We start from the raw sequence: 13,509 nt of genomic DNA, 5'->3' as shown, positions 1-13,509 counted from the left end.
TGTTCTTTCTCTCACATACACATGCATATCAATATACTTCTGAGGACCATTACTACATTCATTCAGTCAGTTAACCTTTAACCTTACCCCATCCTAGAACCAAAAGTCCTAATCCCTTTGTAGAAATGGCACTTGGTTGGATTTTTCTCATCTTGCTATCCTTGTGAGAACATTTTGTCCTCATAAGAATAGAAACAGAAGAATTTCGGCTGACACACACACAGACAGCCTGATGAATGTCTCCTCTCTCCATCCTTCTGTCTCTGTCCTGTCATTTCCTGCCACCTCACCCTCTCCTCTCCTCCCACCCCTCTTTGTCTCTGTCCTTTTCTCTTTGCTTCTACCCCCCCCCCTTCCCATTCCTCTCTTCCTTTCCCTCCCTCCATCTATCCCCACAGGGGGCTCATTACGTAACTAAGAGGACATCTGAGTGCTACCTTTGCCGACAGGCAATTAGCCCACGTTTATAAAACCGCCTGACGAACAGGAGATGCTTATCTCTCTCCTGTCTGTCTTTTCTTTTTCACCCTTGTGTCTTTTTCCCCTTCACTCCATCTGTACCCTCCCTTCTGTGTCTCACACTGTCTAAATGACATCTTTTGAGGTTAGCTGTCCCAGAAAACTCCTAGTGGTTTGTGGAAAGTGATGACCAATGAAAGAAAGTGTTTCTTGCTCAGCTCTGTTCGGGAGTGATTAATATTTCGTAGACCAATAACAGAAGAACACCCTGCTGTCCTTGAGTCAGCCAGATGTCTTTAGAGTGAAACATGTTTCCTTTTTGTGTGTGAGTGTGTGTGTGTGTGTGTGTGTCTCTGGGCAGTGTGTTTTAGTTCGTTGCTCCTGGCAAGTGCCGACATTGGATAGCCTACTTATCAGAGAGAAGTGCTCCAGATTCTCTCTGTGTGTGTCTTTGTTAGAGTGTGTGATAGTGGCGGGAGAACCCAGCGCTATAAAAAGACATCAAAACATCTGTCGGTTAGTGTCAAGGCAGGAGGGCATGGTAGTGGCCCCTGTCACCCTATACCCTACTTACCATTTTAGAACAAAGCTGAAGGGCCCCGGGAGCCACACTCACCACACCACTAGGCCCCCAGCGATGGATATTAGGTCAAAAACCTGTGAACACAACTGAGACTTGAGAGTGTGAAAACTGAATAACACAGAGAGAGATGGTCTGTGTTTAACCCACATTAGCCTCCACTGCTGTGGCTGGTCTTAATTAAAACGTCCCACAATCCTCGGGAGGGGGGGGGGGTGCACGTGATGACACCGGGCACATACACACACACACACACACAAAATGAAAAGAGACTTACATCAGGTTTGTAGAGTCTAGAGAGCAAAGCCATACAACTCACCCAACAGAGACAAAGACACTATGAATTAACAGGGTACGAGGAAATAGATGACCCAAAATGAATGTACTGTCTCATCCGCATCAATCCAACACACATTCAACCATCTCCTCCCTCTGAAATCTCAATCCTGTCTTGTTCTTTTTCTCCTCTTTTTTTTCCCTTTTTAATTCTTCCTCTTTTGGCTGAATGTAATTATTTGAATATTGCCACCTTGGATTTGAAAAACTGAATCTTTGTTTGCTGCATCTGATATTATTTCCAATTAATAAAATATTGTTATTGTTCTTTGCAAAAAATATATCTCTGGTGTGATTTTTTTAATGTCATATGCAAAATCCTTTAAAGACGGATGGAGTAAGAGATAAATGAGAGAAGTGTGGAGAGCGCTATTAATCTCACTGGATTCCATATGGTGTTTTATGGTTATGGTAATATAATGAACTATTACATTAGCTCACCTCTTCCAAGGCTACTGACTACAGAACATACTCCTTACAGCCACTGGGGTACATATACCATAAAATCTGCTGCAATTAGCTCCATGACATGATGACATCATCATTATTAAGTTATTACCGGGGCAAAAGACAGCAATCAGAAAGAAACCGCACCGTCGCAGTGGTCTTAGTGATCTTACAGCAGTAAGTATTTCATTTTTCCATGACATCATAGGCCCCTAGGGAGCTCGATAATCCATTTGGCCGGTTGGCAGAGCGAGGGGAGGGAAATATCAGAGCAGGACACGATGAATTTCAAACCAAGGCTTGCGTGTGTTATCGTCAGGGTTTTACATGCTTGGACAGTACACACAGACAGGCGTGGTTTGGTGGAGTGTTTCTAAAAATGTGACAACAGAAGGACAGTAGGTCTACATGTTTATGTGAAACCCCAACAGAAAAAAATAGCCCAAGAATGAGCGGCATTAGAAAACTAAACTGCAACTAAGCTATGTTACTCTCTGATGTCAAAGTAGAGTTGAATAGGTCTAATTTGAAATAAAGTAACTATACCTGAAAGACTGTATGCTGCTTTGCTTGAGCACTTTTCACAGCTCAAGATGTTGGCTGTCTATCAAGGTCTATCCAGGTCAATTCCTAAACTGAGTTTAGCTTTTGTCAAACTGTGTTTCAAGATATATTCAACAAGTCCTCACAGGTTAATTCAAAAAACTCCTACCAGAATATATAACAGCTATACCAAAAATGACTCAGTACAGTATACAAGCAATAATACAATACAAGCATTTGCTGACCTGCCACCTCAATGGATAAGGTGTGATTTAATTTAAGCAACTAAAGCTCATGGTTAAAAGAATAGTCTGATGTTTTGGGAAATACACGTATTCGCTTTCTTGCCGAGAGTAAGATGAGAAGATCGATACCGAAAGAGATGCATCGAGTACATTAATGATCATTAAAGGTGTTTGTAGTTTTGAACTTTCTGACAGAGCCATGCTAGCTGTTTCCCTCTGCTTCCAGTGTTTATGCTAAGCTAAGCGCATCTTCTTGGCTCTCACTCCATGCACAGATATGAGAGTCGTCCATCTCCCAAAACACTGTGCTATTCCTTTAAGGTTAGGGAAAGATCATAGTCACAGTTGAAAGAAACCAATATTGACTGAAGGAGACAAGATGCAAATTGTGATTTCCAGTATGGAAGTCATATGCTTACATCACTTGTCAGAAAAACGTAGGTCTTTAAAGGTTTGATCACACAATCATTTTTCTGATGAAGACAGTTCCTATGAAACTGAATATTTTTGATCATACACGTCTAAGTTATTGGACTGTTTAGCCTAAAGCAGATATTCATCAAAGGGTAAACACCACTAGTATTCTAAAAACAACACACCATGATCGCAGCGAGAAGCATGAGAGGAGCAGCAGATCTCCAGTTTCAGGAAGGCCTCAATCAGACCGATGCACCTGCAGCACATGACCCTGATGTCAGGGGTCACCAAGGTGTGGAATACCATTGTTCCCCACAATACTGCCTCCCTTTTCCATGTACCTTGCTAGTTGGTGAAATTGTGTCATGACCTGCAGTTTGACTTGCAGGCAGAAGACTGCTAAAGAAAGCCACTCTAGGCTTTCCTGATGATGCCGGTGTGTTCAGATCAGTGAGTGTACAAGCCATAAGAAAAGGTGAGGCAGGTACATCTAAGCAAGTCGCCTAGGTCACTTATTCCTCCTCAAACCAGCCATTATCAGAAGATCAAACTCCTCTAAAGGGCCATCTTTCTGAATCTCATGTTGTCATCCTCACATCAGAATTACACCTTATTTACAGGAGGGGGGGGGGATCTCTGTTGCTCTCATTTACCTTCTCACTCTCACCCAGTCTCTCCTGTGTTTATTTTCTCTCAAACTTGCAGGTTTTCCTTTGATCATCTCGTCACCTGAGTTACCTGGCAGACAGAGCTCCAGGCTCCCTCTGAGACGAAAGAGAAACAGAGACTGAGTCAGAGACAGTATTTATCATACTAAGACGTACCCATGTTTACATTACATTCATAAACAGACAGAAGGCTTGACTCTTACTTCTGACAAACCACATAAGTTATTATGTGTTTATATTGCATTATGTCACCCTAAAAAGTTGGACAAAATCAGTTCAGACACACTATAAATACTGCATGCAGTTTATCTATTTGTTTTTTGTTTGTTTTTACAGAAAAAGTAGAAGATGTTGGCAGCAGGACTGAGTTAAAAAATTACACATAAAAAAGATGAACTTTTTCTCATCTTGTCTGTGGACATATGGTGGTGGAACCACATGTGATATTCTCAGCTCAGGCAGCCATGCAAAAGATCAGATCTTTGTTAGAGTGAAAATCAGATTTTGCAGACTGGCTGCCACACAGGCTGTGAATGGAGGATAACCAGTAGTGTCTGTGTCAACTGAGACCACTGAGACATTAGTGTACGTATAAATGTGAACATTGCTAAAGCAAGTCGACAGCCAGGCTAGTGTTTCTGTGAAGCAGAATTTAGGGACAGCAGTGTTTTAAGCTCAATGCTAACATCAGCATGCTAACACTGCCCTCTGTAATGGAGATATCGAGAATTTCTGACAGCTACGATTTCTCCCACTTGGTTAAAAGAACTACATAAATCAATGACGCTGTTGGAAAATAGCTGTAAAACTAACTAATACAATGGATTCAGTCAATTTGTTATGAACCTAAAATACGTAACACTGCAAATGTAGCTAATTTAAGGCCATTTTAATGCTGTTACTACAAGGCTAACCATGCGTGACATGGAGTCAAGTCAAGTCAGAATGATGGGTTTTATGTTCCTGACGCATCCTGACACTGCATGAATGTACAAAAAATACTCACAATGACAATGCTAACAAATTGATGCTTAGTAGGTATACTGTACATTTAGTACAGCTTGATAGCTTGCTAGCATCTAAACATGCACTAATTAGTACAAAAAACAGTACAGCTGAGGCTGATGGGAATGTCATTTTTGCAGGTATTTGGTCATAAACAAAAGTATCAGATAAACTGAAATCTTGAGCTGATGTACAGAATTTTTCTACCCAAAAGTAGTTCAGATATTTCAGTCTGAGTTGCAATCTACAGAGCCACACAGCTAGCATAATGACTGACAGCTTACACTCCACTTTACATTGTGTCAGGGATGACATTTGGAAGAACTCTGCTGGATTTAAGCATCAATCAAGAAAAGTTCCTTTGATTTCTGCCAATTGCAACACCCTGACACAGCATAAAACAAAGCACTAATATGAGACAGTGATTGCTTGTCTTGACAGTGGTGCTCACACATTATATTGGAGGATTACCGTTGATTTGACAATAATAATTTAGGGCTCAAAAATGCTTAATGGAGTTTCTTTGATGTTCTTCTACTTTGCTCAGCCACTCTTTGGCTCATCTGCTCATGCCTCGTATCATAATTTCAACATTCCTTCTCTTCTGAATTCAGCCGCAATGCAACTATTAATGATACACCATCTGTCAGAGGTCAGGAGGGATGCTGTCTTCTGGGCTCTAGAGACCACAATGTGTCGCCCAGAGACTAAAACTATTCCCAGAGGAGACACTGGACCTCTGGCAAGAGAGTTGACTAGATAAACACCTCTACTGCTGACTTTGGGAGACTGAAGGAGACAGCTGAGTCTCTACATTTTAACATTTTGTCTATTTTCTATTATCCTGCACTTTTTCAGGTCATATAGTGGAGATTTTTTTTCCACAATGTTTTGCAAAAGCCTTTTTAAAATATGCTGTAGAAGATTTATTAATGCATAATATTTTACACAAGGACAGATACAAGTGTTTCACCTAAGAGCACAAATTGGGACTGTCATGTTGATGTATGCTGCTTGTATTAACTGGATTGTTTCAGCTTTATAGCTCACACATGAATATGACTGAGGCTACATTACCTTGAAGGACAAAATGACACACTGCTGAATGTCATTTTTCATATCCTCATATGAAATACACACACACACACATACTATAAAAGTATTTATTTGACAGTCTTGAATGTCATCGTTGACACAAAGTGATTCTTGGAGGACAACTGTGTTGTCAATAGGCAAATGTCACTACAATTAAAGCTTTTAAAGAGGGAATGTAAAGGGGCTGCATTTTCTTTGGCTTTTGGCAGACTAAAAACCATTTTGCACATTTTGCGATTTTGGCCTTGAATCTGCTCTCTCAGGAAGCACTCTCTATTTCAGATATGAACTTTAAAGTGTATCCGTTATTCCATTAGCAGGTAAGCAGAATGTAAATGGCCAATTTTCCCCTGCATTATTGATAAAGAGTTTGTATTGTGTGCAGGGTCAGTCTAACGGACGACCTGACCACTCCAGCACTTTGCTATTTCTGACCACATGCCAGAAGCATCTCCTAGAGGCCTCCTTCAGCCTTATCTCTGCTGTGTGTGTGTGTGTGTGTGTGTGTGGATGTGTATGTGTTTCAATAAAAGGGGGTCTTCACTCGTTATCAGTTTGTCCGTTACATTCTTGGCTCAAGTGGTTGGACCAACTGCCATGTATGGCTAAAGGAAGAACACTATAGAGCCCACACTATGTTCCACTGACCCACAATGCATCAGGGCTTTATATAAACCCACAACAAAGACCCCTGGACATGAGTGAGAGGTTAATAGCTGTGGGGAACAACTTTTCTGTCTGTATTTTCAGTATTCATACTGAGGAGGCTTAATAGAAATCATATTTGAGACAAGGTTGTTTTCTGAGGCTGGGGTGTATTAAGAGTGGGAGTGTGTTTTCAAAGTGTTAGTTAGTGTGAAGTACCACTCTATGTCCTCTGCTATGGCATCACTGACATCTTCCAGCCGCAGATCCTCCTCATCCTATCGTTCGTCGGCCCGTTACAGCACCTCCAGCTCCTATCGGTCGGAGGGCTCACTGGGTGGGTCGTCGGATTCTCTGGACCCCCTTTTTGAGCCCTTTCTGGACTCACCAGATGCTTCCAGTCTGTTTGGAGAGGAGGGCCCCGGGGGGCCCAACTGTCTGGCCCCCTTCAGCAGGCACAGTAGATCGTCCTATGGACACACCGGTAAGGAAAACGACCATTCAGTAAGCCCCATCTCCACTAGTTACTGCTGCTACAGCTGTTAAGCTTTCTGTTGTTGCGTGGCACATGTGCAGTTCATAATAAGGATGACAGATTTACCACTCACAATTCTTAGAAATGTTTGAAACAGACAGATGTAGACTTAAGCAGCTTCTTATTTTTTGCTGCCAATTTTATCAGCCAGCTAGCTTATTACATGTAAGCTAATTGTAGCTCCATGAATTGACTTGAATGAAAATTACTTTCCAGCTGACTTATTTTAAAACATAAATCTTGTAGCAGGGCTGTTACATATTGGCTACATGATTTTGTGCTAAAATATGAAGGCTAAAGCTAACAGAAAAAAAGTCTGCAATCCTCACCACCTGATGAACCAGCAGAAATGAAAAAACAGCAGTGTTCTTGTATTGCAGGGTAAAACTAGTTAGTCCTTGTATTTTAAGTATCATAAGGAAACCTGCTTAGTATACTTGTTTGCACAAGAGAAAAGGCTTTATGGATGAAGATGTGTTTGACAACATAATGCTATCTTGAGTAATGTTGGTCGGGGTCGCTGGAGTATAAACTTCCCCAAATCCAATGCAGACTGATAAATGTGATTTATTATTTTTGTTATGCGAATGTGAAAATGTTGCAAAAGAAAGGTCAACTGAGATTCAGCATGCTTCACATGAACAGCTTTCCTTCAGCAATGAGGCTTCAGTGCCTTGCTTGTAGACATCTTGGCACAGTTTTTTAGGCTTAGGGTAGAAATTTCTTCATTCATTACAGTGGTGGGTTGATTAAAAGAATAACACCACAGAGAGGAAAAAGACCTGCGGCTCAGAAGGAGTAATGAGTCAGAGTCATAAGAACGGACGTGCTTTGGCGCTGGACTTTGTCTACTGGGCCATATAAAGAACTAATAGCATGGTGAAAAAAAGTGCAAACATAAAACAAAGCAGCTTCTAAGAACATGATATGAAGTGTTGAAACGGTTCTACTGCTGCACTACCCATCACATTAAAAATGTTATTACCTATGTGACGTCACATGCAGATTAAAGTACAATCAAGACTTAAATTCTTCCTTTACTGACCCATTTGGAAGATCTAGTACTCATGCACTTTAAGAAAGTAATGAACTTGAGGACTCATGGTAATAGATAACTAGGCAGTATTTGAAAAGAATGATGCTTGATGCTCCAAGTGAGTCTCTTTAGTGAAAGATTTTCTCTTTTCAGACTGGAAGTGAAACACATTTACAGCCTAAACAGAAGATCCAGTCTCTCTCATGGCTTTTAATTGCCTTTGATTTCTAGTCTGAATGTAAAATACAAAATAAACAGCTGAGAAATAATGCTCGGCTTGAATATATGGAGCCCCAGTGTCTGTAATATGAAATAAGTAAACAAGACATTATGAAACAAATAATTGTAATAAATTGTAAAATTTATAAATGAACCAATAATTTATGAAGTCATTTATGAAAAGTCACTATTAAATGTTATATTAGATTTTCATCATGATCATGGAAACATTTTGACATCAAAGTGAAGAGCCAGTGTTAATGTCAGGAGCTCAGCAGTGTTTTGATTCTAACTGGAGTAAAAAGGAAGACAGTCTCTGTGTGGTCGCTCTGGACAGCCAGCAGTTAATGAGCCTGTGTGGCTGAGGGAGGATGAAAATGAGAATGATGCAATAACATTTTATGATAATAAGTTGAGTTTTAATTTCAGATATTTCACAGTATCTTGATTCATTTATACAATTTGAGCCTCCATATTTCCAATAGAAATGTATGAAAGTATGTAAATTTGCATTACAGCGTTATAAAGGTGATCTGAATAACAGTTTGAGATCATACTGACAAGGAAAACATTGAATATGTACAGTGTTAACTTGTTTTAAAAATAAAAAATGCATTATGAAATCTAAATATATATATATATATATATATATATATACTAAATATATATCCCCAAATTTATTCATATAAAGCTATGCTGTAATTCCAGTGTCTCATAGTATTCATTCATACATTTCTATTTAAAAGGCTTCTCTAGATTCGCGTTAAAGATTCACAATTTTTCAAATCTGTCTTAAAACAATAGTCAGGTGCCCATATGAACATTGAAACCATTAGAACATTACATCCTCTCCAAATGTTCTAACAATGTCAGTGATGAAGGCCAAAATCCACAATCCTCGTTTTGTGCAAAAATGTACTTAAAAGTTTTTCTGAGGATATTATGAGGCTTCCATGGTTAGTTTTTTTTAGTAAAAGATTCCCTCTTCATGTTTTGACAGTGTGTTCCTGTTAAGCCATGATGGAAGGATCATCACAAAAAGAGAGAATAAGGCACTAAAAAGAGTAACATTGAAAGATATTGACTTGATTTGACTAACTTGGATGACTGAAGTCAGTATGGTCAGTATGAACAGGAGGAATGGTCACAGCATCCTTTTGCAGCTCTACATGTTCTTGCAAACCTCCAGGTGTCTTCTCAGCAGACCTCCTGCTTCCTTTAACGTGTTGTTCCTCTGCAGCTCCAGTAGGTGGTGTTGTGCCAGGCCGTCAGTCCAGTGCAGGCGGCGGGGTGCGATGTCTGGGAGACAGCTACTATATATCAACTGACGTCAGCCAGTTTGAACCGCATGACGTTGTGGTGATGGCCTACAACCACCATGTCGTTATTCACGCCGAGAAGGTGTGTGTGTATGTGTGTGTGTGTTTGCAAAGGTGTGAGTATAAATTAGTGAAGGTGTGTTTCTGTATTTAGAAAGGTGTGAGTCACAACTACAGTAGCTGTGCATATGTTAACATGCTTCAAGTGTGTTTTCATGTGCACACACACACACACACACACACACACACACACACACACACACACACACACACACACACACACACACACCTGAATCAGAGGTTTGAATAAACTTACTCATGTCTGGTATTTTACACATTAATCTACAGCATGTCACAGCATAGCTCAACATCTTTAAATTGACAATTTCTGTATAAAATAAATGATCAGTATTATCAATATTTTCCTTTTTTTGTCTGTGGAGACAACAACCAAACACTTTAAGCCATTAATATTTACTAATACTGTACTTAATACTGATAATCATAGTCAGAAAAATCTCACCAGATGATCAGATCAGAAAGATAAAAAACAACTTCTATTGTACATAATTGTTTTCTTTCTGATTTTTCACTTATTTTTGTATTTCTTGAGAAATAATGGATATTTTTCAGCCATGTCTCCTACAAATTACATTCACATACAACTACATTATATTCCCAATTATGCTGCTTTGGTAAGCATGAGATGCAGGACTCAGAGAGACACGAGCTCACATCCTGAGGTTAGGTTGAGGCAACAAAAGCACTTTGGTTCAGCTGAGTGAAAGATCTTGGTTTCACTTAAATGTTAATAAATATGTTGGGTGCTTCAAGTCATTGCAGACTTTTTCTGTAATAAACCAAGACCACAATCTTTCCTTCCTAACCTTACCCATGAGCTGCCATAACATAACCATAAAAAATGAATAATGCTTTAGTTTCTACTAGTGGATGTTATATTACAAGATCAGATATTTTGGTGGGAAAAAATACAACCAGGTACGTTGTCTCTGAACATTTCACTCATATGTTCAGTATCAACATTTTTGCAACTTTCCAAATACATTAATTAAGATTTTCTCATTATGTTGAGAGAAAACGTGATTTATTACAGCATTATGTTTTACAATTTAGTTGTATATGAACATAATTTCAAGGAGACAGGAGACAATATTTTGATCTCTTCAGGCCTCAAAAAATCGTTTAAATAAAACAGTCTGAGAAAACTCATTCATTGGTTGAACTCAGGTCATGTCCACACTAAGGCCACATAGTGGAAGACATATTCAGAACCTTTACTTAAGAAAAAGTAGCAATACCACACTTTCAATGCTATGTTACAAGTAAAAGTCTTAAAAGCCTGTAAAAGCAAAAAAAGGTCTTCAGAGAGAACTAGTCAGTATTCATTTCCTCTCCTCCCTTTCCCTGTGTTTTTTCTCTCTCCACCAGCTGAGCAGTGCTGACCCCTCTGCCTCTCTTTTTCACTGGTTCTCACCCTCTCTTCTCACTCTCGCACCTCTCTTGGCCCTGTTGCTATTCTCGCTTTCTCCTCCTGTCCTCCGATGTTCAATGACATTATTTTTCATCATCTTTTCTTCCGTATGTTTACTCCTCCTCCCACAGATCAATCTGTCCTTCTGCAGCTCCATCTTTAACTGTCTGTCTCTGTCCTCCAGGTTATGGATGATGGAAGCGTCAGTGACACATTTACCCATAAGTCCCTGTTTCCAGAGGATATGGACCCCCTTTCTGTGTGTGGGAACCTTAACACTGATGGTATCCTGGTTGTGAGCGTCCGCCGGATCTCCACGCCGGGTGGGCTGGAGCCCCTGGGCGTCCCTACCTATCACAGCGAAACTCACCTTTGACCTCTGACCTCTCATTGTATTTTAGCTCCTGTTGTTTAGGATGTTTATGATATTACAGTCTTGTCAGTGTGGCAGATAACAGCATCAAAAATCAGATGTATTAAGTCTGTAAATGAGGACATCAAAAGAGAAAATATCAAAATCCAACAGGCAGATAGGTAGAAAGGGTAGGTTCACCATTTTTCAATTCTGTCTTAAAACAAAACTCAGGTGCACATCTGAACATTTAAAGGGGTTTTGCTTGCTGTAATCATTCCTCCTGTTCATACTGACCACTATGAGATCCCTTCATAATGCACTTAAAAATGTAGTGATGGTGGACAAAATCCACAGTCCTCATTTTGTGGAAAAACATATTTAAAAGTTTACCTGAAGCATATATGACGCTTCAGCAATCTGTGTTAATCAACTCAAGTAGATAACTGACAAATCAGTCTTTTTAGTACAAAATTCCCTCTTTGTGTTTGGCCTGGACAGCGTTTCTGTGCTCACCTGGTGGAGGCACAGTAACACATAAAGGGAATTTTGAGCTAAAAACATTGGAATTTTGGAAGATATCCATTTGATTTTATTAACAGTCTAATGGAGCCTCATATTAGCTTCAAACAAACTTTGGAATGTAGTTTTATGCAAAATGAGGACTGTGGATTTTGTCCACCATCACTTACATTAAAAGTGCATTGAGAATGGATCTTTAATGGTCGGTATGAACAGGATGAATGATTAGAGCAAACCTGTCTGTTCAAATCTGTTTCAATGTTCATATGGACACCTGACTGTAGTTTCAAGACAGACTTGAAAAATTGTGAACATGCCCTTTAAGTTTAATAAGTCATGATATAATGTTAGATAGAGGGGGGAACAGAATTAACTACTTTTTGTGAGTTGATCAGCAACATTATGTTTTTGCTATAAGATACTGCAATTAATGCATGTTAAATTATTAATTAGAATTTAATACTATATATTGTTTTTATTTTTTCTATTTTCACAGTACAATTAATGTTGTTTAAGTTTTAAGCAAAAGACTAATTTTATGTTGTAAATTGTTTCCTAGAAATAGACACTCTAATAAAATATAATTACATTTATGTTTTATGTACATTTTTTTCTTTCCATCACTGATCAGATGATGGCTTATGACAGTGATTCCCAAACTTTTTTTAAAACATAAAACCCCTTTATAGGTGGGAAACTAAACACACACATAGGCAGCAAATACACACCATTTTCAGCTTGATGCAAAATATGTGACATACGTACCTGGTCTGACATCAGTAGTAAGTTAAATAATATTGGCCAATCCTAAATCACTCCAAAAGTTTTAGGTTCTATTATATTGAAGTAGTATATTGGCAGTAGGTCAAATGCATTTCTTTAGTTCTCTAAAAAAGTAGCGTTAGCTTACGTTTTCAAGGACAAAAAAACACAACATCACATTGATTCAGTTTTTCTTTTACCTCTTTGAGTCCCTTGAAATAGTGCAGTTCAGTATAAATGCAGGCTAAAGAGGATGTCTCAAGTGTCTCTTCACCTCTCTTGGCACTATTGCAGCAATCGGCAGTTTTTCCTGCAGATGAGGCATTCAGGTGTGGGACAGCTAGCTTCACCTGACTTCATTTGGTCGTCTAAAGTTGTCCTGAGTGCTGAGATGCATCAACTTTTCTTCAAGTTCGTCTTAGAGTGACATTTCCTTCCATCACTGCTCTGACAGTGGTTATTACTGACTGCTGTGCATTTGGAAAGTGTTGTTACGTTTCTATGACATGCCAGTGAGCAGACTTGAGCTCACAGTGTGTTTTTCTTCATGAATAAACAGATGGATATTAGCAGCATCAGCTATGACAACAACAACCAAGTGCTTGTCCCCAGTCACTGATAATAATCAAGATAATTGGACTGACACAGGGCTTTAAACAGAGACTAAATGAAATCTCATGCCTGTCACCACTCATCTCCTCTACCTGCATCTGCACACAAACACACACCTTTCAATTACTAAACCTGCAGGGCCCATCATTGACTAAGCCACAGGTTCAGGTTTATTACTCTAATACCATATCAACATGGTACGGATGGAGAACAAACATAT

The 13,509-nt window shown here is 39.3% G+C and overlaps 1 protein-coding gene across 1 annotated transcript; it reads left to right on the top strand.

The window, feature by feature from the left end:
* The first annotated feature begins 6,468 nt into the window (after window positions 1-6,468).
* Window positions 6,469-11,428, top strand: LOC137185692 (heat shock protein beta-7-like). Its single transcript, XM_067593997.1, has 3 exons — window positions 6,469-6,924; window positions 9,471-9,631; window positions 11,226-11,428. Exons 1-3 carry the CDS (start codon window positions 6,666-6,668, stop codon window positions 11,415-11,417), a joined length of 612 nt encoding a protein of 203 aa, XP_067450098.1. The 5' UTR covers window positions 6,469-6,665; the 3' UTR covers window positions 11,418-11,428.
* Window positions 11,429-13,509: the final 2,081 nt, after the last annotated feature.

This window comes from Thunnus thynnus, chromosome 7, assembly GCF_963924715.1.
Source record: "Thunnus thynnus chromosome 7, fThuThy2.1, whole genome shotgun sequence".
NCBI classification, from domain to species: domain Eukaryota; kingdom Metazoa; phylum Chordata; class Actinopteri; order Scombriformes; family Scombridae; genus Thunnus; species Thunnus thynnus.
Note: the sequence above shows the minus strand (reverse complement) of the source record. Positions and strands in the feature narration are given on the sequence as shown.